The 27,810-nt window shown below is 40.6% G+C and overlaps 1 protein-coding gene and 1 long non-coding RNA gene across 5 annotated transcripts; one reads left to right on the forward strand and one right to left on the reverse strand.

Annotated features, from left to right (window-relative positions):
- Positions 1 to 787: 787 nt before the first annotated feature.
- LOC116675100 (CD209 antigen-like protein C) lies at positions 788 to 27,604 on the reverse strand. Of its 4 annotated transcripts, XR_004328292.1 has the most exons (8): positions 27,425 to 27,604; positions 27,245 to 27,322; positions 25,107 to 25,196; positions 24,228 to 24,332; positions 23,519 to 23,682; positions 23,361 to 23,389; positions 8,912 to 8,980; positions 977 to 1,024 (listed from the first exon to the last, which is right to left on the reverse strand). XR_004328292.1 is itself a non-coding variant. In XM_032507173.1 (7 exons), the coding sequence occupies exons 1-7, from the start codon at positions 15,300 to 15,302 to the stop codon at positions 886 to 888; spliced, it is 741 nt and encodes a 246-aa protein (XP_032363064.1). In that variant the 5' UTR covers positions 15,303 to 15,520; the 3' UTR covers positions 788 to 885. The 4 variants fall into 4 exon arrangements, 2 of the variants coding, with proteins under 2 accessions (XP_032363064.1, XP_032363065.1); XM_032507173.1 differs by lacking the exons at positions 23,361 to 23,389; positions 23,519 to 23,682; positions 24,228 to 24,332; ... (1 more) ...; positions 27,245 to 27,322; positions 27,425 to 27,604 and adding exons at positions 9,139 to 9,296; positions 9,737 to 9,886; positions 10,708 to 10,797; positions 15,095 to 15,172; positions 15,275 to 15,520 and having other exon boundaries at positions 788 to 1,024; positions 8,912 to 9,009; XM_032507174.1 differs by lacking the exons at positions 977 to 1,024; positions 23,361 to 23,389; positions 23,519 to 23,682; ... (2 more) ...; positions 27,245 to 27,322; positions 27,425 to 27,604 and adding exons at positions 8,320 to 8,836; positions 9,139 to 9,296; positions 9,737 to 9,886; ... (1 more) ...; positions 15,095 to 15,172; positions 15,275 to 15,520 and having other exon boundaries at positions 8,912 to 9,009.
- Positions 963 to 8,973, forward strand: LOC116675101 (uncharacterized). Its single transcript, XR_004328293.1, has 3 exons — positions 963 to 998; positions 4,071 to 4,076; positions 8,890 to 8,973. It is a non-coding gene; the product is annotated as an uncharacterized LOC116675101 (long non-coding RNA).
- Positions 27,605 to 27,810: the final 206 nt, after the last annotated feature.

A 27,810-nucleotide genomic window follows, 5' to 3' on the forward strand; every position in this document is an offset into this window, starting at 1 on the left:
TTCTGGAGTGTGGTCTATCTGTATAGTGTCTTGAGATAACTCTTGTCATGAATTGATACTATAAATAAAATTGAATTGAATATCCTGAACGTTATCCGTCCAGGGTCCAAGATTAGCACCTACTGCTAACCAAATACACACACACAAACACAGACGGACACAGACACATACACACACACACACACATACACACACACACAGACAGACACAGACACATACAGTGGGGTTCAAATATTTGGGCACCCCAGGTAAAAATGTGTATTAATGTGCATAAAGAAGCCAAGAAAAGATGGAAAAATCTCCAAAAGGCATCAAATGAAAGATTAGACATTCGTATAATATTTCACAAAAAGTTAGATTTTATTTAATGATTTACACTTTCAAAAGAACAGAAAACCAAAAAAAGGCATCTGCAAAAGTTTGGGCCCCCTGCAGAGTTAATACCTTGTAACCCCCCCCCCCCCCCCCCCCCCCGACTCATCTGACCCCCCCCAACAATCAGCACCATGGGTTCTTCTAAGCAGTTGTCTAGAAAACTGGAACTGAAAATAGTTGACGCTCATAAAGCAGGAGAAGGCTAGATGGAGATAGCAAAGGGTTTTCAGATGCCAATATCCTCTGTTGGGAATGTAATTAAGAAATGGCCGTCATCAGGAACAGAGGAAGTTAAAGATCTGGAAGACCAAGAAAAATATCAGACAGAGCAGCTCGCAGGATTGTAAGAAAAGCAAGTCCAGACCCACGCAAACTAAATAAAACGCCTATTTTTTGATGAACAATCGATTTAAATTCTGAAGTAGAGCTTTTCATAGTTAGATATTCATGAAGCCAGTTGATCTTATCATGCAGAGCATCCAGTAACCTTCTCAAGTCTGACTGCAGGGGTTAAACAGATAAAGACTTCTTCTGGCAGATCCATGACATTCTCTCAGCACAACTCACTGATTCCCAGATGAACGCAACCACAGAAACTGCACACTGACCGTCAGTAGGAGGATGTGGGTAATGACTCCATCTGCTGACACTGAGGGAAGAAGATGATGTTTAGATCAAGACTGATAGATTTAAGATCCAAAGTGTTCAGGAATGTGTCTCTTACCTTTCAGTCAGATCTCTTCCATCGATCCACTTCCATCTCCCTCCTTCAGCTCTCACACCAATCCAGGGGGTGTACCTGTGCCTGATGTACAAACTGAGTTCAATCTGACAAGAGAGAGACATTTATCAGAGATGTAAACACTATACTTTAATAAACACACTGATCTACAGACTCACAGTGTGTTCAGACTTAGAGAAAATACATTTTTGTTGTGGGTCTGCTGCCTTCAATGTCCGTTCTCCCTTTTTCCCCTGTGTGTCTGTCTGTTTCGTCTGTCTCCCACAAGAGGTCACCCTAGAGGAACCTGGTCCAGAGGCGTGGCCACACATTTCCATCCGCCTTCCTGCACAGCTGCAATCCATCTCCATCATTCCATCTCCACAGTATGTAAACCCGGGCTGACCACCTCTGCAGCGCCAGTTTGTGACTAACCCCTAAGTGCTAACTAGGCCAGTCATCTGGGCACGTTGCTCTCTAGCCTTGCTATCTGACTAACCTTGTTTTTGTTCTTGTCCCAGTTTCCGTATTCCGCCGTGAGCGTATGCAGCTTCCTCAGACCCGCTCTGTTGTAGCTCTCATCTACACCTCCACCTCCACCACCTGTCCCTCATCTGTGTTTTTGTGTTGGAAACCTTTTCTTTATCTTTTTCATCCGCGCTTGTGTTGTTTCTTTGTCTGGGTCCAACCTACCCTCAACAATTTTATTTCAGAATCATGTCGTTAAAAACTCCCACAGCTTCCTCATTACCTGTTCTTCTTCATCACGTACAACAACCAAATCTGAACTCCGTGCTCTGCAGTCTTCTCGAGCTTCTTCCCAGGTTTTCTGACCAGAAGGATCAACGTCATTATTCAGATAGCAGCTGGACCCGATGAGTCCCCATCCCTTCTGACAAGGTCTACACCGTCTCTCTGAAACTACAGAGACCAACCAATACACAGCATCACTAATCTGGGATATTATTATTTTTAGTATTAAAAATATGTATAATATTTTTTTACAAATAAGGATTAAACAGGGGGCAGTTTGGACGGAGGGAGACTACAACACACACACACACACACACACACACACACACACACACACACACACACACACACACACACCAAGCACCTGCCCTAGTTAGAGGTGCATTGCGGACTCTGTGTGTCCAGAGTCTTTCCTAGGACACCATTTATCTGCGCGTGGACACCTCCAACTAGACTACATCCAGGTAGGAAAGGGTCCACGTGCAGATAGACAGGTCGTGTGGTGTTTTCCAACGGGTCGCTATCATCCTCTGTGCAGCTGTGAGTCCAGCAAACACAGCACGGTTCTGGGTCCCAGAGAGCTGAAAGGCTGACAGCTCATTCAGAATCAAGACCTGAACAGTAACAGGCTCAGTAACATTAAACAAGGCCCAGATTTTGGATGCAGTATGGATCCAGAACTGACCAACGGGAGAAGACTCCCAGAACATGTGGAGATATGAGCCTTGGGCTTTAATTGGGAAGAAAGTGCATAAAGGGCAAAGGTGCATTTTCACAGCGGAGAGATATGTTCTATGAATGAAATTATAATGAATCTGCTGATGGTCTGGATTGTGAGACACTCTCTGTGATATTATTATTATTATTATTGGTTATTATTGGATGTAATTATTGTGATCTTAACATACCGTTATTTTCTTTGGGGCAGTATTCATCGATGCTCCACTGAGCTCGACTGATGTTTTGTATCGGTCCTAATAAGTTCTTCATCTCCGTCTCCAGCTCCTGGTTTTGTGTCTCCAGCTCCTGGATTAATGCGGTCAGGTTTGTGATCGGTTTTTCGAAGACACTGCTGTTGAGGATGCGATTGGTAACTGCAAAATGAAAATTAGCTTCTTATTTCTTTTCTTTTTCAATTATGACACATTTACATTATAATAAAATACAGTACAGGATGGATTCACATGTTTCAAATAAAACAGTAGGCAGGTGTTTATATTATCATTAAATCCCTTATCATTATCACTTTTTCTGGTATTTGGAGTCATTTTGTGTCTCTGGTGGTTCCACGTGATTGTACACAAATACAAGCTTTTTACAATTTTGATAACTTTGTTAAGTTCTCCCTTCTTAAACTGACTTTTAAATGTGCAAATAATCGAGCTCCAGCCGTACTGTTGTTTTAAAAACAAATACAAGGAGAGTGGTTACTAGGGGAGCAGTGGGTGGCAACTGCATAGCAGGGGGGGGCAAAACCACTTTCATGTTTTTTTATTGATAGTGATCATTTTTGGAAAGATTTACCAAATAAAAAATGTAATAAAAACGTAAAATACATGTAACAACTGAATCAGTTGTGTTGCTGTAATGTACTGTCCGTGCTACATGCCTGGCTGGTTGGGCATGGCTGCCAGGGTTCAACCCGCGGGGGGCCGGGGGGCGGTTCAGGTCATAGGAGATGAACATCTAGCGGCCCAGGACCCTCACTATCGTGAAATCGAGACACCCTACTTCAGTTGTCTAAGTTTGTAAAAATATGGTTTCATCTTTAAATATCTTTGTGTTTTTATCAATCTGCTTCCGAAATCCTGTCTGGGAAAACCCAAAGAGGAAACTTGGTACTATAAAGGTTGTAACTTTAGATGTTACACACTTGATTTCTCTAACTCAGACTGCTGAAGCCTCATATCAGCTTCAGATGAACTTTGGAATATGTCTTAGAGCAGAGCCAGTATGAAGAGGAGGAAGGATTACACCGAGCAAAAACTGTTTCTATGAACATCTGGCCATCAGACAGACTTGATAAAATGTGAACTTGTCCTTTAAATAACACCAACAAGTTAAGACAGTGGTACTCACAGTAGATACGGAGGCCCATGATGACCAACAGTATCAGCCAACACACTGCTATGGGTAGAAAAGACTGAGAGAAGCAGCGAGACCTCTGGCCTGAGAGAGAAATAAGAGATTAGATGAATAGACTCTGTTCATCTCAAATCAGGGAAGTGTAAATATATTCAGCACACATACAGAATATAAAAGAAATAATAAATATGATAGAATACAAGAACAAATAAAGCTGAAAGCAGAAGTATAGGGGCGGTTCAGTATCACATGAGTTTCATGTAAATCGGATGTTTGCCATTATAGGCTGATTTCCAGTTGCCAGCAGAGGGCGCTATAATCAAAAAAAACGTATAGAGGTCCTAAGGCCTAGACCATTGTGAGGCTCATTTTTTTTTTTTTTTTGATTTTGTAGGGGGCGCTAGCAAGCCAAATTTGTGTGCCTATTCTCGAAATCCTTAAAATGCATACACTTTCACCAGGCCCGATGCAACCAAACATTTTGGTGAGTTTTTGAGTGTAAGGTCTCCAAAAAGGCGTTTCATTGTGCAGGAAAATAAGTAATAATAATTAAAGCTGCAAGCAGTGTTGGACGGGCCCTCCACTGCACGTGTCTGGGTTACTGGCGGACTCTGCTCCCTGCATTTGAGCGGCACTCAGACACAGCAAATCTTCACCAATGACAAGAGAACTCGCTGCTGAGTTCAATCATACCTCACACAAGACTCTAAAAGGAAGTCTCTGCTGAGTTCAATGATACCTCACATGCAATTTCTTCACTGACAATTGGAATAAACTATAAAATGGTAACCATTGATGGTAGACTTAAAGCCATCTACCACATGACCCAGTGATTGTATATGCTCATGTAGATGCCAAAAGTTCTTTAAAACAAAAGTTAATAAGTTCCTGTTACGTAGTGTTGAAAATGTCAAAAAAGCATCAAAAGTGTTGATTATCAATTTTCACGGGAAAACAACACAAGGGTTAAAATAGCAAAGACACTTGTGTCGGTCTGTGGGCCGGGTGCAAGATAAAGATATATATATGAATACAGTGCATCATGTTTTGTAGCTATATGTATGAATGAATCATGAGAACTGGACACAGTGTAAAAAAGTCCAACAGGTCGTCCCAAAGAGAGAGTACGTGGTTCTGTCTGTGCTGTAATGCTGATTGAAGCATCTTAATGTCTATTGGACCAATTAGATTGGCCGGTCACATCTACTTGTTGCACTACTACTACTACTACTACTACTGATGTATTGTGCTACAGAAAAAATAAAAAAACCTTGTTTAACAATATTAGATGTGTGAAATGTACCTGGACGAGCGGCCATTTCCTTCCCAGTGCGTGCTGGAGCATTAACATAGTCAGCTGCTGCTTCTTCCTCCATTTCCTCTGAAAGACAAACGTCAAACACAAATGTAGACAACATCCTGCCACATAGACATATAGTAGATTTACATACAGACACATAAACATCAGAGTATTTATAATTACCGATGTCGTCCTGTGGAGGTCTGATCATCCTGAACAGATGTGTAAAGTCCTGCTGCAGTCCTGTATGAGAGCTGTTAGGAGGGCGTCTGCTCCGCTGAGTCTTTACTACACTTCTACGCTGAGGATGGGACTGTTTTCTTTTAATACGTCAGCTAATAATTACGTGTTCTTGTGAACAGGAAATCTACGTGGGCATCACTGTCCAAAGTGTCTTATAAGATGAGATCACAGCTAATGATAACGTGTTCTTGTGAAGGTGAGGTTTAGTTGAATTTCCCGGAGAATGTGTTTAGTTGTCAGTTCTGGTTTTAAGATGAGACAGATATTGTGTGGTTAGCAGCTAATGTCGCAAGTCTTCTCCTTTAAAGGTGTTAACACTGTGTGTGTGTGCTGCATTAACCCACGCTGCTGCCGTCAACATATCACCAACCGACTGTCACTTCTGTCATAATCAAATTCAATCACTTCTTTCTGCTGAGACTGAAGACCCATCTGACAAAACATGAACTTCTTCTTTTTGCTCTTTCTTTAAGTCCAGACATGATCAACGTGATCGTGGTATTAAATAAACTTTTTTGATCACCAGCGAACACGACTAGCAGATTGTTAAAGTTACGAGCCCATCAGACTTTCCATTTTTAGTTTTTAGTGTTTAGGTGCATTCTGGGTGTGCTGGTCTTACATGGGGGTTTTAACATAGGCGGGCGTATACTCATGCCGCTGTATTTTAACATAGGGGGTGTATACTTATTCCCCCTGTATTTTAACATAGGGGGGTGTATACTTAAGCCCCTGTATTTTAACATAGGGGGGTGTATACTTAAGCCCCTGTATTTTAACATAGGGGGGTGTATACTTATGCCCCCTGTATTTTAACATAGGGGGGTGTATACTTATGCCCCCTGTATTTTAACATAGGGGGGTGTATACTTATGCCCCCTGTATTTTAACATAGGGGGTGTATACTTATTCCCCCTGTATTTTAACATAGGGGGTGTATACTTAAGCCCCTGTATTTTAACATAGGGGGGTGTATACTTATGCCCCTGTATTTTAACATAGGGGGGTGTATACTTATGCCCCTGTATTTTAACATAGGGGGGTGTATACTTATGCCCCCTGTATTTTAACATAGGGGGTGTATACTTATGCCCCGGTATTTTAACATAGGGGGGTGTATACTTATGCCCCTGTATTTTAACATAGGGGGGTGTATACTTATGCCCCTGTATTTTAACATAGGGGGGTGTATACTTATGCCCCTGTATTTTAACATAGGGGGGTGTATACTTATGCCCCTGTATTTTAACATAGCGGGGTGTATACTTATGCCCCTGTATTTTAACATAGGGGGGTGTATACTTATTCCCTTGTATTTTAAGGAAGAACACTTATTCATTTACAAAGACAAGTGGTGTCCTTAAAGGTTGGATTTCCCTAAATTTTTTGAATCAAGACATTAAGATCAATTTCCAAAATAATGTTTGTTGTTCCCCCATCCAACAGCACGGTGTTCAGGTTGACTGCTTTTATTTTTTTTATCTCTCTCTTATTTGGGGCAGGCTGTGGCTTAGTGTGTGTTTGTGTGTCAGACACTTAGAGGGAGGAGTTATAGTTTGATGGCCACAGGCAGGAAGGACTGCGGCGTTCTGTGGTGAATTTAGGAATGGTTAAGACTAGAAAAGCGCTATATAACAACAGTCTATTTACATTTATTCTCCACCTTTCTTACCTCTCTCTTCATTAATTCCCTTTATACATAAAAACAGAAGCAACCGCTCTTGTACTGCACTTTCACTGTCACCTCACATCCTGTCCTCTGCACATTCTACATATCCTGAACGTTATCCGTCCAGGGTCCAAGATTAGCACCTACTGCTAACCAAATACACACACCAACATACCAACATGCACACACACACACACACACACACACTCACACACACACACACACACACACACAGACAGACACATACAGTGGTTTTTGAAAGTTTGGGCACCCCAGGTAAAAATGTGTATTAATGTGCATAAATAAGCCAAGAAAGATGGAAATATCTCCAAAATGCATCAAATGACAGATTAGACATTCTTATAATATGTCACAAAAAAATCGATTTTATTTTATCATTTACACTTTCAAAAGAACAGAAAACTCAAAAAGGACATCTACAAAAGTCTGGGCCCCCTGCAGAGTTAACACCTTGTATTTTACATTATGTTGAGGTCAGGAGATTGTGAAGGCCATGGGAAAACCTTCAGTTTACGCCTCTTGATGTAATCCAGCGTGGATTTAGAGGTGTGTTTAGGATCACTATCCATTTGTAGAAGCCATCCTCTCTTTAACTTCAGCTTTATGACAGATGGCATCAATTTAGCGTCCAAAATTTGCTGAAACTTTATTAAATCCATTTTTCCTTCTACTTGTGAAATGTTGCCTGTGCCACTGGCTGCAACACAACCCCAAAGCATGATTACCCCCCCCCCCCCCCCCCCATCCTTAACAGTTGGACAGAGGTTCTTTTCATTTCAATTCTGTGCCCTTTCTTCTCCAAAGGTACCTTTGCACATTGCGGCCAAAAAGTTTTATTTTAACTTCATCGGTCCACGGAACTTGTTCCCACAGTGCATCAGGCTTGTTTATATGTTCATTTGCAAACATCAAACGCAGATTTTTGTGGTGAGGACGTAGAAGAGGTTTTCTTCTGATGACTCTTCCACGAAGACCATGTTCCTAGATGACATCCGAAGCGGAGCCAGAATGTCCAAGTGAATATTTTGGCGTGGTCATTACAAAAAAAAACAAATCTCTACTTTCATTAATTTTGGGGCGTCACTGGAGATAAAACACTAGATATTAATATGCTTTACATTAAATGCTGAAGAACAGCGCGTGATGCTGGGCCTCTATTTTGGCTCATGAGCAGCAACAATATAAGCTGTGACACAGGAAACAGGAAGCTGAGCAGTCTGTCTGCACCTCTCATCAATCTGCTGATATACAGATTATAATCATCTCTAACAAAGGTTATTAATAGTTAATAGTTTACTATCATACCTAATTTCCCTATTTATTACATTTACACACACACAGCTCTCAAAGTAATTCATTCATGAATGTTTGTTTTCTCTTTTTATACAGCTAACTAAATAAAATGCCTATTTCTTTTTTAAAAGAAATTCCTTTATATTCTTAAGTAGAGCTTTTCATAGTTAGATATGTATGAAGCCAGATGATATTATCATGCAGAGCATCCAGTAACCTTCTCAGGTCTGACTGCAGGGGTTAAACAGATAAAGACTTCTTCTGGCAGATCCATGGCTTTCTGACCGCACAGCTCTCTGATGTCCATCTGAACACACGTACAGAAATTACACACCGACCATCAGTAGGAGGTTGGACTTCTAACCATCCGCTGACACTGAGGGAAGAAGATGATGTTTAGATCAAGGCTGATAGATTTAAGATCCAAAGTGTTCAGGAATGTGTCTCTTACCTTTCAGTCAGATCACTTCCATCGATCCACTTCCATCTCCCTCCTTCAGCTCTCAGACCAATCCAGGGTCTGGTCTTGTTGTAAAAACGGAGTACATCCTGACAAGAGAGAGACATTTATCAGAGATGTAAACACTATACTTTAATAAACACGCTGATCTACAGACTCACAGTGTGTTCAGACTTAGAGAAATTGTGTAGTAAAAACTCCCACAGTTTCCTCATTACCTCTTCATCTTCATCATGTACAACAACCAAATCTGAACTCCGTGCTCTGCAGTCTTCTCGAGCTTCTTCCCAGGTTTTCCGATCAGAAGGATCAGCAAACAGATAGCAGCTGGACCTGATGAGTCTCCATCCCTTCTGACAAGGACTACACCGTCTCTCTGAAACAACAGAGGCCAACCAATACACAGCATCACTACTCTGGGATATTATTATTTTGTTATCAAAGGATTTTTGTTTTTGTTTTTTTACATATTTAAGAAATAGACATTGAAAAAAAAATCACAAACAATACACTGAGAAAAAAATATATAATAACATTTTACAGAGATTTTGGATGCAGTATGGATCCAGAACTGACCAACGGGAGAAGACTCCCAGAACATGTGGAGATATGAGCCTTGTGCTTTAATTGGGCAGAAAAGTGCATAAAGGACTGTTAATTATTTTAATATGGTGCATTAACACAGGGGAGAGATATGTTCAATGAATGAAAATTATAATGAATCTGCTGATGGTCTGGATTGTGAGACACTCTCTGTGATATTATTATTATTATTATTGGTTATTATTGGATGTCATTATTGTGATCTTAACATACCGTTCTGTTCTTTGGGGCAGTATTCATCGATGCTCCACTGAGCTCGACTGATGTTTCGTATTGGTCCTGTTAAGTTGTTCCTCTCAGTCTCCAGCTCTGTGATCGGGTTTTCTGAGACGCTGAGTATGTTGTTGAGGATGCGATTGGTAACTGCAAAATGAAAATGAGCTTCTTATTTCTTTTCTTTTTTCAATGAAACATTTACATTATAATAAAATGCATTACAGGATGGATTCACATGTTTAAAATGTATCTTAAAACAATAGGCAGGTGTTCATATTAACATTAAAGTGCCCATATTATGAAAACAAGTCCTTTTTTTCTGGTATTTGGAGTGTTATTTTGTGACTATGGTGCTTCCACTTGATTGTACACAAATACAAGCTTTTTACAATTTTGATCACGTTGTTAAATTCTTCCTTCTTAAACCGACTTTTAAAATGTGCAAATAATCGAGGACCAGCTGTACTTTTGTGTCAAAAACAAAAAAGAGTAGAGTGGCCTCTAGGGGAGCAGTGGGTGGACACTGTTGAGCAGAGGGGTGCAAAACCACTGTCATGTTTTTCAGTGATAGGGATCCATTTTTTGGAAAGATTTACCAATAAAAACACAAACGGAACTGAAAACATTTAAATTAGGGAGATAAACAAGTAGCGGCCCAGGCCACTCAATGTCAGTGAAATCGTGACATCCTACAATCCTGTCTGGGAAAACACGTAGAGGGAACTTGGTACTATAAAGGTTGTAACTTTAGATGTTACACACTTGATTTCTCTAACTCAGACTGCTGAAGCCTCATATCAGCTTCAGATGATCTTTGGAATATGTCTTAGAGCAGAGCCAGTATGAAGAGGAGGAAGGATTACACCGAGCAAAAACTGTTTCTATGAACATCTGGCCATCAGACAGACTTGATAAAATGTGAACTTGTCCTTTAAATAACAACAACAAGTTAAGACAGTGGTACTCACAGTAGATACGGAGGCCCATGATGACCAACAGTATCAGCCAACACACTGCTATGGGTAGAAAAGACTGAGAGAAGCAGCGAGACCTCTGGCCTGAGAGAGAAATAAGAGATTAGATGAATAGACTCTGTTCATCCCAAATCAGGGAGATGTAAATATACTCTGCACACATACAGAACATAAAAGAAATAATAAATAGGATAGAGTTTTTTCATATAAGGCTGATTTTCTGTTGCCAGCAGGGGGCGCTATAACCGATTTTTACTTATAGAGGTCCTCAGGCCTGGACCCTTGTCAATTGTAAGGCTCAATTTTTTAGATTTTGTAGGGGGCGCTAGCAAGCCATTTTTGTATGTATCTATTCTCAAAATCCTTAAAATACAACAGTTTTCACCAGGCTCGATGCAACCGCAAATTTTGGTGAGTTTTTGAGTGTAAGGTCTCCAAAAAGGCGTTTCATTGTACAGGAAAAGAAGGAATAATAATTAAAGCTGCAAGCAGTTACGAAGGGGTCCAAGCCTCCCCGCGCCAGTCGTCCCCAGCGACCCGGGGAGCGCACCAATCACTACCCCACTGTGAGGACCGCCTCAGGAGTGGCCCTAGATGGTATCCGTCAAATTCTGTCAAATTCGGATGAGCGGTTTATGAGAAATACAATTTTTGTGTATTTATAGCGCCCCCTAGTGGCCAATGTTAGTCAGATTTCTTTTAGAGACTCAGAGGGTCATAGCAAAGAATATTTTATTTATAAGTTTGGTTTTGATAGCATTTATTTTGGCCGAGATATGTCAAAGTCGGTGTTTTCATAGTTAGCTACACAAATTAGTTTGAGCGTAATATTCGCAGTTCTTATTCTATAAATAATCTTTATACAACTTTGTTTCAGGTCGGTCTGGCGATGTGCCAAGTTTCGTGCAGATCCATTGCACGGTCTCGGAGGAGTTCGAAAAAGGATTAATAGCACAATGACCCCGATAAACTCTGGGCTTCTAGGCTGGATACAAAACTTTCTGTAAGGGATAGGAAGGCAACAAAGACATCGGCATAACGGGGCCACTGTTAGCTTTTAGCTCCAAAAGACAATATGTTTCTACTAGTTATATTATTAAGCTACAAAGTTACGAAACAGAAGTATGTTTCTACTAGTTTTATTATTACGTTACAAAGTTATGACTAAATTAGAAGGGCCTCAGGATGGATAAAATCGCCCAAAACGGTCTATGTTGATTATAACGCCCCTTAATGGCCTATCTTTACCAAATTTGGCACAGAGCCTCTGGGCCGCATGCTAAACAATCAGTACAGGTTTGGTGTTGATCGCATTTACTGAGGCAGAGATATTGCAATTGAAAATTTCCCATTTAAATGCATTGACAAACGTTGATTTTAGCACGCCCTAATGGCCAATCTTTACTAAATTCAGAAAAGAGCATTTGGGAGGCACATTGAACCCTCCCCTAAAGTTGTGTATTGGTATCATTTAATTTTGCTGAGATATGATATGTGTTTGGTAGCTTCCTACAGAAAGGTTGTTTGGTCGTCAAATGCGCACACGTTAACGTAGCAAAATTCTTTATAAAACAATTTTTTTCAGGGCCATCTGGGAATGCTATAAACCAGGTTTCATGCGGATCTTTCACACGCCATGGACGAGTCTGAAAAAGTTGGTTTCACATGGATTTAAAGACTTTTAATGTGTGTTGTAAAATGTGGGAGTTATAGGCAAAAACACGTTTGACGTCATTGTAGCACCACATAGTGGTCCACGTGTGTAATATTTAATACCTCAGGTCAACTACCCATTGTACATCTACCCTGTTAATTTCAAGTAATTCCCTGTAGTGGAAGGGGTTAATCCAAACGTTGGCCCATTGGCCACGCCCACTTGAACCAATCAGTACCCCACTGTAAGGACCGTCAGGAGTGGGCCTAGATGGTACGCATCAAATTTTGTAAATGAGCTGTTCATGAGAAATAAACCTTTTGTATTTGCAGCGCCCCCTTTTGGCCAATGTTTGTCAAATTTGTTTTGGTGCCTCAGAGGGTCATACCAAGAAATATTCTAAAGTTCGTGATTCACAAATGATAGTCTAGGCGGAAATAGGCGTAGCCTATATCACGAGATCCAGTTGGATCCAGGGAACGCGTGGATATAAGTTTTTTTAAATTTCCGATGTACGATTTGGGAGTTATAGGGCCAAACGCGTTTGTTCTGCTATAGCGGTGTTGGACGGGCCCTCCACTGCACGTATCTGGGTTACTGGTGGACGCTGCTCCCGGCATTTGAGCGGCACTCAGACACCGGAAAACGTCACCTGGGGAACTCGCTGCTGAGTTCAATGATACCTCACATGCAATTTCTTCATTGACAATTGGAATAAACCATAAAATCGTAACCGTCCATGGTAAACATAAAACCAGCTACCACATGACTCAGCAATTGTATATGCTCAAATAGATGCCAAAAGTTCATGGGGAACCAATTATGTTTTGAGATAAATGTCTTTTATTTGCAATGTCTTGAAAGATTCCTCTGATTGGTGGAACTCATGCTGGTGAGTGGGGGAGAAGTCGGTACCTGATCTTTGCGCATGCACAAGATGTTAATTTTGTTTAACGAGGATTTACAACACTGCACAAATCAACATCTATTCCCACGCTTCGGCCATTAGCCTCCACCGGGAAGCTAACGTTAGTTTAGCTAACAGCTAATTTGGCTAACCCCTAGCTGACATAAAATAACGTTAACTCAAGCTAAACACTGGGAAAAGCAGGCTATTAAATTAACATGTACAGCTGTTATATATACATTAACAGTTATTTTCAGATTTTATTTTGAGGCCCTTTAAAAAGTTACCACATGCTGTCTCTGCTAGCGGTTAGCCAAGTTAGCTGAGTCACGCCGTAGCTGGTTAGCCTAGGGCTTGGTCTTAAAGTCTTTATATACAGGTTTTTCCAGACGTTAATGGGAGAAATGAACGGGAAATTTACTTCCAGTACCAAAGGTCTCTCGGAGGAGGGGTGGGACTGTTGAACTTTATAAAGAAGGATCTCTCTGCTGAGTTCAATGACACCTCACACACAACCTTAAACAGTAAAATGTTGTGAAAGCGGGTGTGGGCTGAGTAACTGGGCGTGGTTAAAGTATTTAAATCGGATGATGTTTGTCATATAAGGCTGATCCCTGTTGTCAGTTGGTGGCAATATGACCAAAGTCCATTTTGGCCTGTAGATGTCCTCAGGCCTGGACTCTTGGTGATTTTGGGAAATTTTAAGCAGAGAAAACAAAGTACACTGTAGTTACAGCCACTTTCTCCTTCATCGCTAAACACTCAAAATGGCCGCCATGCCACGCCCACACGGTTTTACAAAAAGTTTTTCTTTTAATTACTTTTATTGTCAAGGTCTTAAGATGACTCAGACTGAATTTGAAGTCGATCTGATGAAATCTGTAAGAGTTTGTTCAAGTATAGCACCTTGTCTTTTAGGCCTACTTCCTGTTTTCACTAGGGGGCGCTATGACTTTGAGTAAATATCGGCGTGTATATGTCGCATAAAATGGCCGCCACACCACGGCCACGCCCTATGACAAAAAGTTTTCCTTTTAATAACTTTTCATCGTTAACATGTTAAGATGATGCGAACCAAGTTTGAAGTCGATCGTAGGAAATCTCTAGGAGAAGTTTGTTAACTCTTTGCCAAGTACAAATCCCTACTTTTATTAATTTTGGGTCTTAATCAATTTTATAGCATTTGAAAAACAAATTGAAGTGTTTTTGAAATAGTATTGAGTAAAAGTTGACATATTCCAGTCTGTGATTATTCATCAACATCCACTCCTTTAATTTCAGTCTCAATAATTCCTAATTTCTGCTTTTCTAACTCAAACATTATTTGCTATAAATGAGGTTTATTGGATCCAAAAATAACTGTAAAACTAAAGTTAGTAAGTTAGATACATAGTGTTGAAAATGTCAAAAAAAGTGACAAAAGCATTAGAAAAAGTGTTGATTTTCAAGGGATAAAATAGCAAAGACACTTGTGTCGGTCTTTGCACGGCGCTGCGCCGGGTGCAAGATAGAGCCCTTAATGTCAGATATATATGTGTGTATATATATATATATATATATGTATATGTATATATGTATATATATATATATGAATACAGTGCATAATTTTTGTAGCAAAAAAATCCAACTGGTCGTCCCAAAGAGAGAGTACGTGGTTCTGGCTGTGCTGTAATGCTGATTGGAGCATCTTAATGTCTATTGGACCAATTAGATTGGCCGGTCACATCTACATGTTGTACTACTACTACTACTTGATGTGTAAAGTGCTTCAGAAATATTACAAAAACTTTGTTTAACAATATTAGATGTGTGAAATGTACCTGGACAAGCGGCCATTTTCTTCCCAGTGCGTGCTGGAGCATTAACATAGTTAGCTGCTGCTTCTTCCTCCATTTCCTCTGAAATATTAACATAAAAAACAAATGTCGACAACATCCTGCCACATAGACATATAGTAGATTTACATACAGACACATAAACATCAGAGTATTTATAATTACCGATGTCGTCCTGTGGAGGTCTGATCATCCTGAACAGATGTGTAAAGTCCTGCTGCAGTCCTGTATGAGAGCTGTTAGGAGGGCGTCTGCTCCGCTGAGACCGTCTTTACTACACTTCTACGCTGAGGATGGGACTGTTTTCGTTTAAAATCGGCAGCTGATAAGTGTTGTAATAGGGTTCTTGTGAAAGGGAAGTAGAAGTGTCTTAATAGATGACATCACTGAAGGAAAAAAGTCAGAAATGTACAGACCCCAGTTGCCTAAATAATTCCACTGATTACAAAAATCTTTGATTATAACACGGCTGTAAATTTAGCTTTTGCTGCCAATGTGTTGTCAAGCTTCAAAAGCATCATTCATTCTGAAAAATCATATGTACCAACTCAAATTTCCCAGAGAATATGTTTAGTTGTTAGTTCTGCTTTTAAGATGAGAGAGAGTTGTTGCGTGGGTAACATCTAATGTCGCAAGTCTTCTCCTTTAATGGTGTTAACCACACTGGGTGAGTCTGCAGCATTGACCCACGCTGCTGCCGTCAGCATATCACCAACCGACTCTAACTTCTATCATAAACAAATTCAATCACTTCTTTCTACTGAGACTGAAGACCCATCTGACAAAACAGGAACTTCTTCTTTTTGCTGTTTCTATAAGTCAGAAGTGTAAGTCCTGGGCGTGCTGGTCTTAAGGGAGGTGTGTTCAGGTGCATTCTGGGCGTGCTGGTCTTAAGGGAGGTGTGTTCAGGTGCATTTCGGGCTGGCTGGTCTTACATGGAGGTGTGTTCAGGTGCATTCCGGGCGTGCTGGTTTTACTGGGAGGTGTGTTCAGGTGCATTCTGGACATGCTGGTCTTACAGAGAGGTGTTTTCAGGTGCATTCTGGGCTTGTTGGCCTTACAGGGAGGTGTGTTCAGGTGCATTCTGGGCGTGCTGGTCTTACAGGGAGGTGTGTTCAGGTGCATTCTAGGCTTGCTGGTCTTACACGGAGGTGTGTTCAGGTGCATTCTGGGCGTGCTGGTCTTACAGGGAGGTGTGTTCAGGTGCATTCTGGGCGTGCTGGTCTTACAAGGAGGTGTGTTCAGGTGCATTCTGGGCGTGCTGGTCTTACAAGGAGGTGTGTTCAGGTGCATACTGGGCATGCTGGTCTTACACGGAGGTGTGTTCAGGTGCATTCTGGGCGTGCTGGTCTTACAAGGAGGTGTGTTCAGGTGCATTCTGGGCGTGCTGGTCTTACAAGGAGGTGTGTTCAGGTGCATACTGGGCATGCTGGTCTTACAGGGAGGTGTGTTTAGGTGGGTTTGAAAAATAAAAATATCAGTCTGTCTCTATGGGAATTTAACATAGGTGGGTGTATACTTATGCCCCTGTATTTTAACATAGGGGGGTGTATACTTATGACCCTGTATTTTAACATAGGGGGTGTATACTTATTACCCTGTATTTTAACATAGGGGGGTGTATACTTATGCTCCTGTATTTTAACATAGGGGGTGTATACTTATGCCCCCTGTATTTTAACATAGGGGGGTGTATACTTATGACCCTGTATTTTAACATAGGGGGGTGTATACTTATGACCCTGTATTTTAACATAGGGGGTGTATACTTATGACCCTGTATTTTACCATAGGGGGTGTATACTTATGCCCCCTGTATTTTAACATAGGGGGTTTATACTTATGACCCTGTATTTTAACATAGGGGGGTGTATACTTATGACCCTGTATTTTACCATAGGGGGTGTATACTTATGCCCCTGTATTTTAACATAGGGGGTTTATACTTATGCCCCTGTATTTTAACATAGGGGGGTGTATACTTATGACCCCCGTAGTTTAAGGAAGAACATTTATTTATATACAAAGATTCTCAGTGCTCACACTTTGTAATTCCATTATATTTTTGTAAAATGTTGAAGCACCATGCATTGTATTTGGCAAATCAAAAATATTTTGCGCCATTTTAGATTCTTGTATACTTCTATTAAGTGGGAACACACGTCGCACATTGCTCCTTAGTTGTAAATATTTCCAAAATTCACCCCTTCCTTCCAAAAGAAATTGATCCACTAGCTCCTGATTTGATTTAAAAACTGCATCCTTATATAGATCTGGCTGGTAAACTTTTGAACATCAACCAAAGGACAGTCCTAGGGCGTTTCTCAATATGTGTTCTTCTATGGACTTGTGTCCTTGTGTTCTTGTGAACCGTCATGTTTGGTGGCCAAAGTACTGACCCAATACACAAGTTAGCATTTCGCCAAGAACAGTTAAAATCCCCGGTTGTGATCTCGACACGCCCGTTTTACCGAGGTATGGTGACTTGTGTGAACTTGACCGGTATCCCAGCATTCATCTCGGGTGTAAAGCGCGTATGGTTTCCGGTACACAGATTTTCACAATTTACGTCTATTATTAAATCAATAAATTCATTTTTAAGATGTTTTAAGGTGATAAATCAGCTGTGAAGATTTTGAGTATAGGCAGTTCAACAAAAATTGATGGTGAATTACAAAAGCCTTCGGAGTTGGAAAGCCCCACAATCCCCGGTGGGCGTAGCAAGCTCGCCAGCCGGGAATGACTCTTGCGAGCCCGTCAGTCAGTCAGCTCACAGACCCTCTGGCCCCACGTCTAGACAGACCCTCTGGCCCCACTTCTAGACAGACCCTCTGGCCCCACATTTAGACAGACCACTGCAGCAACAACAATGGAAGAGGAAAGCCAGGTCCACAATTGTAAGATATTTAAAACAATTTTTACCATTGTTGTTATATTTAGGATATATACATATGTCCCCTCCTTCTCTATCCTCCTCATCCTGGCTCTCCTCCCTCCCAGGCTCCTCTTCTGCTTCTCGGTATACCGACAAAGTAAACCGACGGCAGTGGCTAACTTTACCCAGTACATCTATAATTTTAATACCTATTTTAACGTTTCTTTTCTGCTTTCAATTAAAAGTGAATCCCGAAAAATGTTACAAGGATTTTTTCTCGCCGTTGTGTCGTTATTTATACAGCTATTGGCCCGTGATACTTAATAGCACATAATAGCACTTTAAATGAAAACGTAACAAAACAGCAAAGGCGGTGTGAAAGGTGACCGTCCATGCTTTATTATGAATACACACATCAAAGCTAACTATAAAGTGGCAAGTGTCCTCTATGCTGGGGGTGTTGCGCAATAACAGGAAGAATGCTTCATCTCAAAACTGTCAACGGTGTTTTGTGTGCTTCTGAACTTGCAAGTTCATTCTTCCAGGTACAGCCTGCAAGTACGGTCTCCCCAAGAACACAAGTCCGTTCTTTGCTTACTTGGTATTGAGAAACGCCCCTAGTTTGTGCTACTTACCTGACAATAAATCTATTTCTGTCATAACTACCACGGCCACTAGAGTGCACCACTATAACTGTTTATGAGTTGTAATTACTGCTTGGATACACAACCTCTGGTAAGGTTTTGGGGGGAGGACAGTCTCCACTGTTTGGGTCCTGGGTTTCCAGACTTTTCACATCAAGGACCCCTAAACTGACACAAACTAGACCCCTATTTGATAAGATTTCACCCCAGGGTCCCACGGCTTTTGAAAGGATTTTTGCTTTTTGATGATTTATTACAGAAAGTGTTTAAAACCTACGACCGAAGTATTCATATATTCTCATCATAGCTTGGAAACGCTTCTTGTGGCCAGCCATGAGTCTTTAATTCTTCTTTGAGGTATCTTCGCCCATTCTTCCTTCCAGAAGTCTTCCAGTTCTTTAAGATTTCTGGGCTGTCTGTCACGCACTGCTCTTTTAAGGTCTATCCATAGATTTTACATTATGTTGAGGTCAGGAGATTGTGAAGGCATTTGCAAAACCTTCAGTTTACGCCTATTGATGTAATCCAGTGTGGATTTTGAGGTGTGTTTAGGATCACTATCCATTTGTAGAAGCCATCCTCTCTTTAACTTCAGCTTTTTCACAGATGGCATCAAGTTTGTGTCCAAAATTTGCTGAAACTTTATTAAATCCATTTTTTACTTGTGAAATGTTCCCTGTGCCTTTGGCTGCAACACAACCCCAAAGCATGATTGACCCCCCCCCCGTGCATAATAGTTGGACAGAGGTTCTTTTCATTAAATTCTGTGCCCTTTCTTCTCCAAACGTACCTTTGCTCATTGCAGCCAAAAAGTTCTACTTTAAACTCATCGGTCCAAAGAACTTGTTCCCACAATGCATCAGGCTTGTCTATATGTTCATTTGCAAACTTCAAACACTGATTTTTGTGGTGAGGACGTAGAAGAGGTTTTCTTCTGATGACTCTTCCATGAAGACCATGTTCCTAGATGACATCCAAAGCGGAGCTAGAATGTCTGAGTGAATATTTCGGCGTGGTCATAACAAAAAAACAAATCTCTACTTTCATTAATTTTGGGGCGTCTTATTCAATTTTATAGCATTTGGAGGAAAACATTGAAGAGTATGTAACACTAACTTATTAACTCTAGTTTTACAGTTATTATTTTGAATTTATGGTTAATAAACCTCATTTATAGGAAATTATACCTAATGTTTGAGTTAGAAAAACAGAAATTAGGAATTATTGAGACTAAAATTAAAGGAATGGATGTTGATGGATAATCACAGACTGGAATATGTCAACTTTTACTCAATACTATTTCAAAAATGCTTCCATTTGGTTTTTCAAATGCTATAAAATTGAATAAGACACCCCAAAATTAACTAAAGTAGAGATGTGTACTCGGCAAAGAGTGTTGTGTGGAATCAATCATGTTATTTTGGGGAATTAAAAAGTTGTATGTGTTAAGGCAGGTAGGTGAATGGCGGACCCAAAATGCAGAAAGAGAGCAGGTAAAGCCTTGTAGGTGTTGTAGGCTTATTCCAGAAAAGACATAACAGTACAAACCAAAAACTAAAATTCAGAGACAAAAGGGATACTCCAAGCAAGTACTCACAAAAACCAGAAACACAGTAAGACTACAATCCAAACTGAAAACACTCCAGCGATCTGACAAGAGACAAGGGAAAGACTAAATCCAGAGGGTAACAAGGTAACAGGCAGGGGACACAAGGGCTGGGACACAGCTGGAAGACATCAGGTGATTCAGGAGCTGGCCCAGAAAAGATGCCTCTCAAATGCTATAGGCCTAGTCTGCTGGGGGACTTCCCATGATGCACTGAGCACTTCTCTCCTCCTCCTTCTCTCCATCTGTGTGCAACCTCATCCCATTAATGCATGTTACTAACTCAACTTCTTCCCTTTCCCGGAGTTTTGTGCTTTCTCACGCCCCCCTCCTCTCTCCTCCTATCGCTTCCTGGTGTTTCTGGCTCTGGATCTGTGGAGTCTGGATCTGTGGAGTCTGGATCTGTGGTTGGAGTCACCTGTTGCCTCCATGATCCTGCTCCACACCCTCTGCTTCAATTCTCCATGTATCTCTCTGTCTGTCTGTCTGTCTGTCTGTATGTGTGAAAACGCCCTTAGAAATAGCTAAATGGTAATTTTGGAGAGGTACCAGACCAAAATCTGTAGCTGGAAAAGCTAGTTTTTTCAGCAGATATGTTATAGTTACAACAAGATTGAGTTAGCCAAGCAGTTCGGTGTTTCTATGTGTGGTTGTTCTTCGCCTCGGTCCTAGCCGCATCACTGTCTTGCCAATAATAACGTTAAATCAAACCCAGGAGTTTGAGGCTATATTCACACCCGGAGTCTTGTTTGAAGGTGTAGCGTCTGTTTTTTAGGGGGGAGGCAGTTGCTCAGTAAGGAGTTGGGTTGGGAATCGGAGGGTCGCTGGTTCAAGGTGCTCTTGAGCAAGGCACCGAACACCCAACTGCTTGGGGCGCCTTTCCATGGCAGCCCCCACCCCCACACATTCTGAGATCTCTCCATTAGTGCATGTATAGCTAAAGAGCATGTGTGTGTAGTTGTGTATATATTTTGCCACTTTCTCCTTATACTCCGCTACATTTCAGAGAGAAATACTACTTGAATAATAATGAGTACTTTTTACTCCTTTACATTAAACGGATAGCTTTGGTTACAAGTTGTCATGGTTGTTTCTGTTTCCTGTTTTATTTTGAAGTCTCTGTTGTCTCCCTTGTCTTGTTTTACTTCCTGTCTCCCCATGCAGCCTAGGGTCACTAGTTCCTTATTTTATCATTACCTCTGTCTCTGTCCTGTTTTTGTCTCTTGTCGGGGTATTGTATTTACCGTTCATGGCGTTCCTTGTGAGAGAGAGTGTCATCTACCCCGTTTTGGTCTTGGTGTTCCTGGTATTTTGTTATTCCTGTTCCAGTTTGTGGATCCTGCCTGTACCTGCTTGGTAGTCTGCCTGCAGTAATCAGGACACCTTTCATTTGTTATGGACTGGGATTTCTTTATCAAATCTTCTGGCAAACCCACACTACCTGTTAGTCTCTGCCTTTGGGTCCTACATCCTCTGAAAACCTAGAGTTACTTTACACATTAGGATTCCTGCACACAAAACACATCTAGAGTATGAAATCTGATGTTTTATTATAAGTTAACCTAGCAACAACATAACAACCTAAAAGTCCAGCTGAGATGATGAGACCATTAAACAGCAGGTTGGATCCTTTACACTTTCTACAACGGGAGGATTATTCTTTACTTTTAAGACTTTAACTACATTTTCCTGATGAGACTTACAGACTTTTACTTAAAGGTTCAATGTGTGGAATTTCTCCCGTCTAGCGTTGAGATCATATATCGCCATCAACTCTCACGCAACGCAGTTCAAAGTACGTGTCACAGCTACGGTAGCCTTCAGGCTTCAAAAAGCCGTCTCTCGCTCTTTTCAATGTCCTTTTTCTGTTTCTGGGCGAGGAAGAAGAAGACTCCTGGTCCTGAAATCTGGATTTTGAATAAAGTGTGGTCCTCCATGTTTCTTTCTTCTAACATGCCGGGGCCGGGAACTGACGATACCCGTTAGCAGCATTAGCAGTGTTAGCAGCAACTCTGAGTTAATCATGTGACAAAACACAAAAGGGCAAGCAGTACGTCCTGGATGTCCCTCACCAGCTAACGTATTTGAAGATGGAGCATGAATATGCAGCGTCTACCTCAGGTCATGTTAATGCAAATGTAAAATGTCCAGCCAATAGGAATACTTGGAATTGATGGTGGTGGTAAATATTCATGTAAAAGGACGAGTTTGTGACCGGCAACACCGATGTGGATGATGAACGACTACACACGTTACACACTGGGACTTTAACTTGTTACAGAGTATTTTTACAGTGTTGTAGCAGTACCGTTACCTATATCTAGAGTTTCTTCTCTGCATGCTGAACAGATAAAGTGTAAAGTCGAGCTGCAGTCCTGTGTGACGGCGTCTGGTTCTGACATCCTGACCAATGATGATGTAACTTCCTGATGATGTTGTCTGTTCTGACATGGAGTCAGCATGATGTAAGAATAATACAATAACAACAATGATTCGCAGGGTTTTTATTCAATGTAATAAAACAGGACATTGCTTCTAGATACAGTAGATAAAACACTAGATATTAATATGCTTTACATTAAATGCTGAAGAACAGCGCGTGATGCTGGGCCTCCATTTTGGCTCATGAGCAGCAACAATATAAGCTGTGACACAGGAAACAGGAAGCTGAGCAGTCTGTCTGCACCTCTCATCAATCTGCTGATATACAGATTATAAGCATCTCTAACAAAGTCCAATCCATTTATATTCTGAAGTAGAGCTTTTCATAGTTAGATATTTATGAAGCCAGTTGATATTATCATGCAGAGCATCCAGTAACCTTCTCAAGTCTGACTGCAGGGGTTAAACAGATAAAGACTTCTTCTGGCAGATCCATGGTCTTCTGACCGCACAGCTCGCTGATATCCATTTGAACGGGTCAGAAACTACACACCGACCGTCAGTAGAAGGATGGTCTTGTCTCCATCTGCTGATACTGAGGGAAGAAGATGATGTTTAGATCAAGGCTGATAGATTTAAGATTCAAAGTGTTCAGGAATGTGTCTCTTACCTTTCAGTCAGATCACTTCCATCGATCCACTTCCATCTCCCTCCTTCAGCTCTCAGACCATCCAGGGTCTGTACCTGTACCAGCTGTAAAAACGGAGTGCATCCTGACAAGAGAGAAACATTTATCAGAGATTTGAACACTATACTTTAATGAACACACTGATCTACAGACTCACAGTGTGTTTATTTATTTCATAAATATGTCGTAAAATCTCCCACAGCTTCCTCATTACCTCTTCATCTTCATCATGTACAACAACCAAATCTGAACTCCGTGCTCTGCAGTCTTCTCGAGCTTCTTTCCAGGTTTTCCGATCAGAAGGATCAGCAAACAGATAGCAGCTGGACCTGATGAGTCTCCATCCCTTCTGACAAGGACTACACCGTCTCTCTGAAACTACAGAGACCAACCAATACACAGCATCACTACTCTGGGATATTATTACATAATAAAAATTAGACACTGACAAACAATCACAACAAAATATGTATAATAACGGCGGTGCATTGCTGACTCTGTGAGGTCCTCACAGAGTCAGTGATGTGTGTGAGTGTGTATCTGATGAGCAGGTGGCACCTTGTACGGCAGCCCCGGCCACAGTGTATGAATATGTGTGAATGGTGAATGTTTCCTGTATGATGTAAAAAGCGCTTTGAGTAGTCGTTAAGACTAGAAAAGATATATAAATACAGCACATTTACATTCCTACTTCCTACCAACGGGAGAAGACTCCCAGAACATGTGGAGATATGAGCCTTGTGCTTTAATTGGGCAGAAAGTGCATAAAGGGCAAAGGTGCAATTTTACAGAGGAGAGATATTTTCTATGAATGAAATTATAGTGAATCTGCTGATGGTCTGGATTGTGAGACACTCTCTGTGATATTATTATTATATTATTATTGGTTATTATTGGATCTCATTATTGTGATCTTAACACACCGATCTGTCCTTTGGGGCAGTATTCATCGATGCTCCACTGACCTCGACTGATGTTTTGTATCGGTCCTGTTAAGTTCTTCCTCTCCGTCTCCAGCTCCTGGTTTTCTGTCTCCAGCTCCTGGAGGTTAAGGTTGCGACTGGTAACTGCAAAATGAAAATGAGCTTCTTATTTATTTTCTTTTTTCAATTACAACACATTTACATTATAATAAAATACATTACAGGATGGATTCACATGTTTCAAATTTATCTTAAAACAATAGGCCGGTGTTCACATTAACATTAAAGTGCCCAAATTATGATAAATCAATCACTTTTACTGGTATTTGAGAGTTATATTGTGACTCTGGTGCTTCCACTATCACATAAATACGAGCTTTTTACAATTTTAAAAACTTAATTAAGTTATCCCTTCTTGAACTGACTTTTAAATGAGCAAATAATCAAGCTCCAGACGTATTTGGGGTCTGGGTATGGAGTTAAACAAGTAGCGGCCCAGGCCCCTCACTATCGTGAAATCGTGACACCCTACTTCAGTTGTCTAAGTTTGTAAAAATATGGTTTCATCTTTAAATATCTTGTGTTTTTATCATTCTGCTTCAGAAATCCTGTCTGGGAAAACACAAAGAGGGAACTTGGTACTATAAAGGTTGTAACTTTAGATGTTACACACTTGATTTCTCTAACTCAGACTGCTGAAGCCTCATATCAGCTTCAGATGAACTTTGGAATATGTCTTAGAGCAGAGCCAGTATGAAGAGGAGGAAGGATTACACCGAGCAGAAACTGTTTCTATGAACATCTGGCCATCAGACAGACTTGATAAAATGTGAACCTGTCCTTTAAATAACAACAACAAGTTAAGACAGTGGTACTCACAGTAGATACGGAGGCCCATGATGACCAACAGTATCAGCCAACACACTGCTATGGGTAGAAAAGACTGAGAGAAGCAGCGAGACCTCTGGCCTGAGAGAGAAATAAGAGATTAGATGAATAGACTCTGTTCATCCCAAATCAGGGAAATGTAAATATATTCTGCACACATACAGAAAATAAAAGAGATAATAAATAGGATAGAATACAAGAACAAATAAAGCTGAAAGCAGAAGTATAGGGGCGGTTCGGTATCACATTAGTTTCATGTAAATCGGATGATGTTTGTTATATAAGGCTGATTTCCTGTTGCCAGCAGGGGGCGCTATAACCAATTTTTGCTTATAGAGGTCCTCAGGCCTGGACCCTTGTCAATTGTAAGGCTCCATTTTTTTGAGTTTATAGGGGGCGCTAGCAAGCCATTTTTGTGTGTACCTATTCTCGAAATCCTTAAAATACATACATTTTCACCAGGCTCGATGCAACCACAAATTTTGGTGAGTTTTTGAGTATAAGGTCTCCAAAAAGGCTATTCATTGTGCAGGAAAAGAAGTAATAATACTTAGAGCTGCAAAGTCTTGATTTGAATAACTTCATCTTTAAGCTGTTGAGATGGTACAGACCAAATTTGTTGAGTTTGTTAAAGTATAGCACCTTGACTTTTAGGTCTACTTCCTGTTGCCACTAGGGGGCGCTTTGACTTTTAGCCAATATTGGCGTGTATATGTCGGGCGGACTCAGATGAATCGTGAAAAGGTCAGCCAATCGGACAATGTACACTCATGTTACACCCACTTCCTGTTTCAATGGCAAAACATACAAAATGGCCGCCTTTCCACTATGACGAAAAGTTTTTCTTTAAAAGTTTCTACATCAGAAATTTGTGTTACAACTAAAAAAGCCACATGGATGGTTCAGTACAACGCTCTGATCAGTTTACTGCTTTCATTGAATTTATAACTTTTCATTTGTAACGTCTTAAGATGATCAACATTTTTCTTTTAATAACTTTTCATCGTTGACATGTTTAGATGACACAGACCCAATTTGAAGTTGATCGGATGAAATCTCTGGGAGTTCGTTAAAGTACAACATGTGGAAATCGCCAAAATCACACAAATTCTGAACTTTGAATTCAAAATGGCGGACTTCCTGTTGGGTTTAGGGGGGGGGGCTAAAATGGAGTTTTATGTCTGTCATGCCATGCTACATGTGTCTACCAAGTTTTATAAGTCTACGTCTAGCGAGCCATTTTTGGCGCCTATTCCCGAAGACATGCAAAGATGGACGTAGGTGCATTTATTATTTAAAGGACGAGGGCGCAGGACGGGAAATTAACAACTGCGTCTGTCTTAACCCTCACGTTGTCCTAGTGTTGTCCTCGGGTCAAATTGACGCGATGTCCTATATCAATGTTCTTTTTAATTCCCCAAAATAACATGATTGATTCCACTCAACGCTCTTTGCCAAGTACAAATCTCTACTTTCATTAATTTTGGGTCTTATTCATTTTATAGCATTTGAAAACAAATTGAAGTGTTGTTGAAATAGTATTGAGTAAAAGTCGACATATTCCAGTCTGTGATTATCATCAACATTCATTCCTTTAATTTTAGTCTAAATAATTCCTAATTTCTGCTTTTCTAACTCAAACATTAGGTATAATTTCCTATAAATGAGGTTTATTGACCATAAATCCCCAAAAATAACTTTAAAACTAAAGTTAATAAGTTAATGTTATGTAGTGTTGAAAATGTCAAAAAAGCATCAAAAGTGTTGATTGTCAATTTTCAAGGGAAGACAACACAAGGGTTAAAATAGCAAAGACACTTGTGTCGGTCTGTGGGCCGGGTGCAAGATAAAGATATATATGAATACAGTGCATCATGTTTTGTAGCTATATGTATGAATGGATCATGAGAACTGGACACAGTGTAACAAAAATCCAACAGGTCGTCCAAAGAGAGAGTACTTGGTTCTGGCTGTGCTGTAATGCTGATTGGAGCATCTTAATGTCTATTGGACCAATTAGATTGCCCAGTCACATCTACTTGTTGTACTACTACTACTACTTGATGTGTAAAGTGCTACAGAAAAAATACAAAAACTTTGTGTAACAATATTAAATGAGTGAAATGTACCTGGACGAGCGGCCATTTTCTTCCCAGTGCGTGCTGGAGCATTAACATAGTCAGCTGCTGCTTCTTCCTCCATTTCCTCTGAAAGATAAACGTAAAACACAAATGTAGACAACATCCTGCCACATAGACATATAGTAGATTTACATACAGACACATAAACATCAGAGTATTTTTAATTACCGATGTTGTCCTGTGGAGTTCTGATCATCCTGAACAGATGTGTAAAGTCCTGCTGCAGTCCTGTATGAGAGCTGTTAGGAGGGCGTCTGCTCCGCTGAGACCGTCTTTACTACACTTCTACGCTGAGGATGTGACGGTTTTCTTTTAATACGTCAGCTAATAATAACGTGTTCTTGTGAACAGGAAATGCATCACAGTCCGAAGTGTCTTATAAGATGAGATCACAGGTAATAATAACGTGTTGTTGCAAAGGGGAAGTTTAGTTGAATTTCCTGGAGAATGTGTTTAGTTGTTTGTTCTGCTTTTAAGATGAGACAGAGTTGTTGTTTGATTAGCAGCTAATGTCGTAAGTCTTCTCCTTTAATGGTGTTAACCCCACTGTGTGT

Source organism: Etheostoma spectabile, unplaced genomic scaffold (genome assembly GCF_008692095.1).
Source record: "Etheostoma spectabile isolate EspeVRDwgs_2016 unplaced genomic scaffold, UIUC_Espe_1.0 scaffold00001481, whole genome shotgun sequence".
Taxonomy (NCBI): Eukaryota; Metazoa; Chordata; class Actinopteri; order Perciformes; family Percidae; genus Etheostoma; species Etheostoma spectabile.

What these genes read in the sequence shown, in the direction of transcription:
- LOC116675100 (XM_032507173.1), bottom strand. Translation starts at nt 15,302, where the DNA reads ATGATCAGACCTCCACAGGACGACATCG. An exon ending in CATGGGCCTCCGTATCTACT is followed by an intron (nt 9,887 to 10,707) that starts GTGAGTACCACT and finishes TTCATTTTGCAG; the next exon opens with TTACCAATCGCATCCTCAAC. An exon ending in GGAAGTGATCTGACTGAAAG is followed by an intron (nt 1,025 to 8,911) that starts GTAAGAGACACA and finishes TTCTTCCCTCAG; the next exon opens with TGTCAGCAGATGGAGTCATT.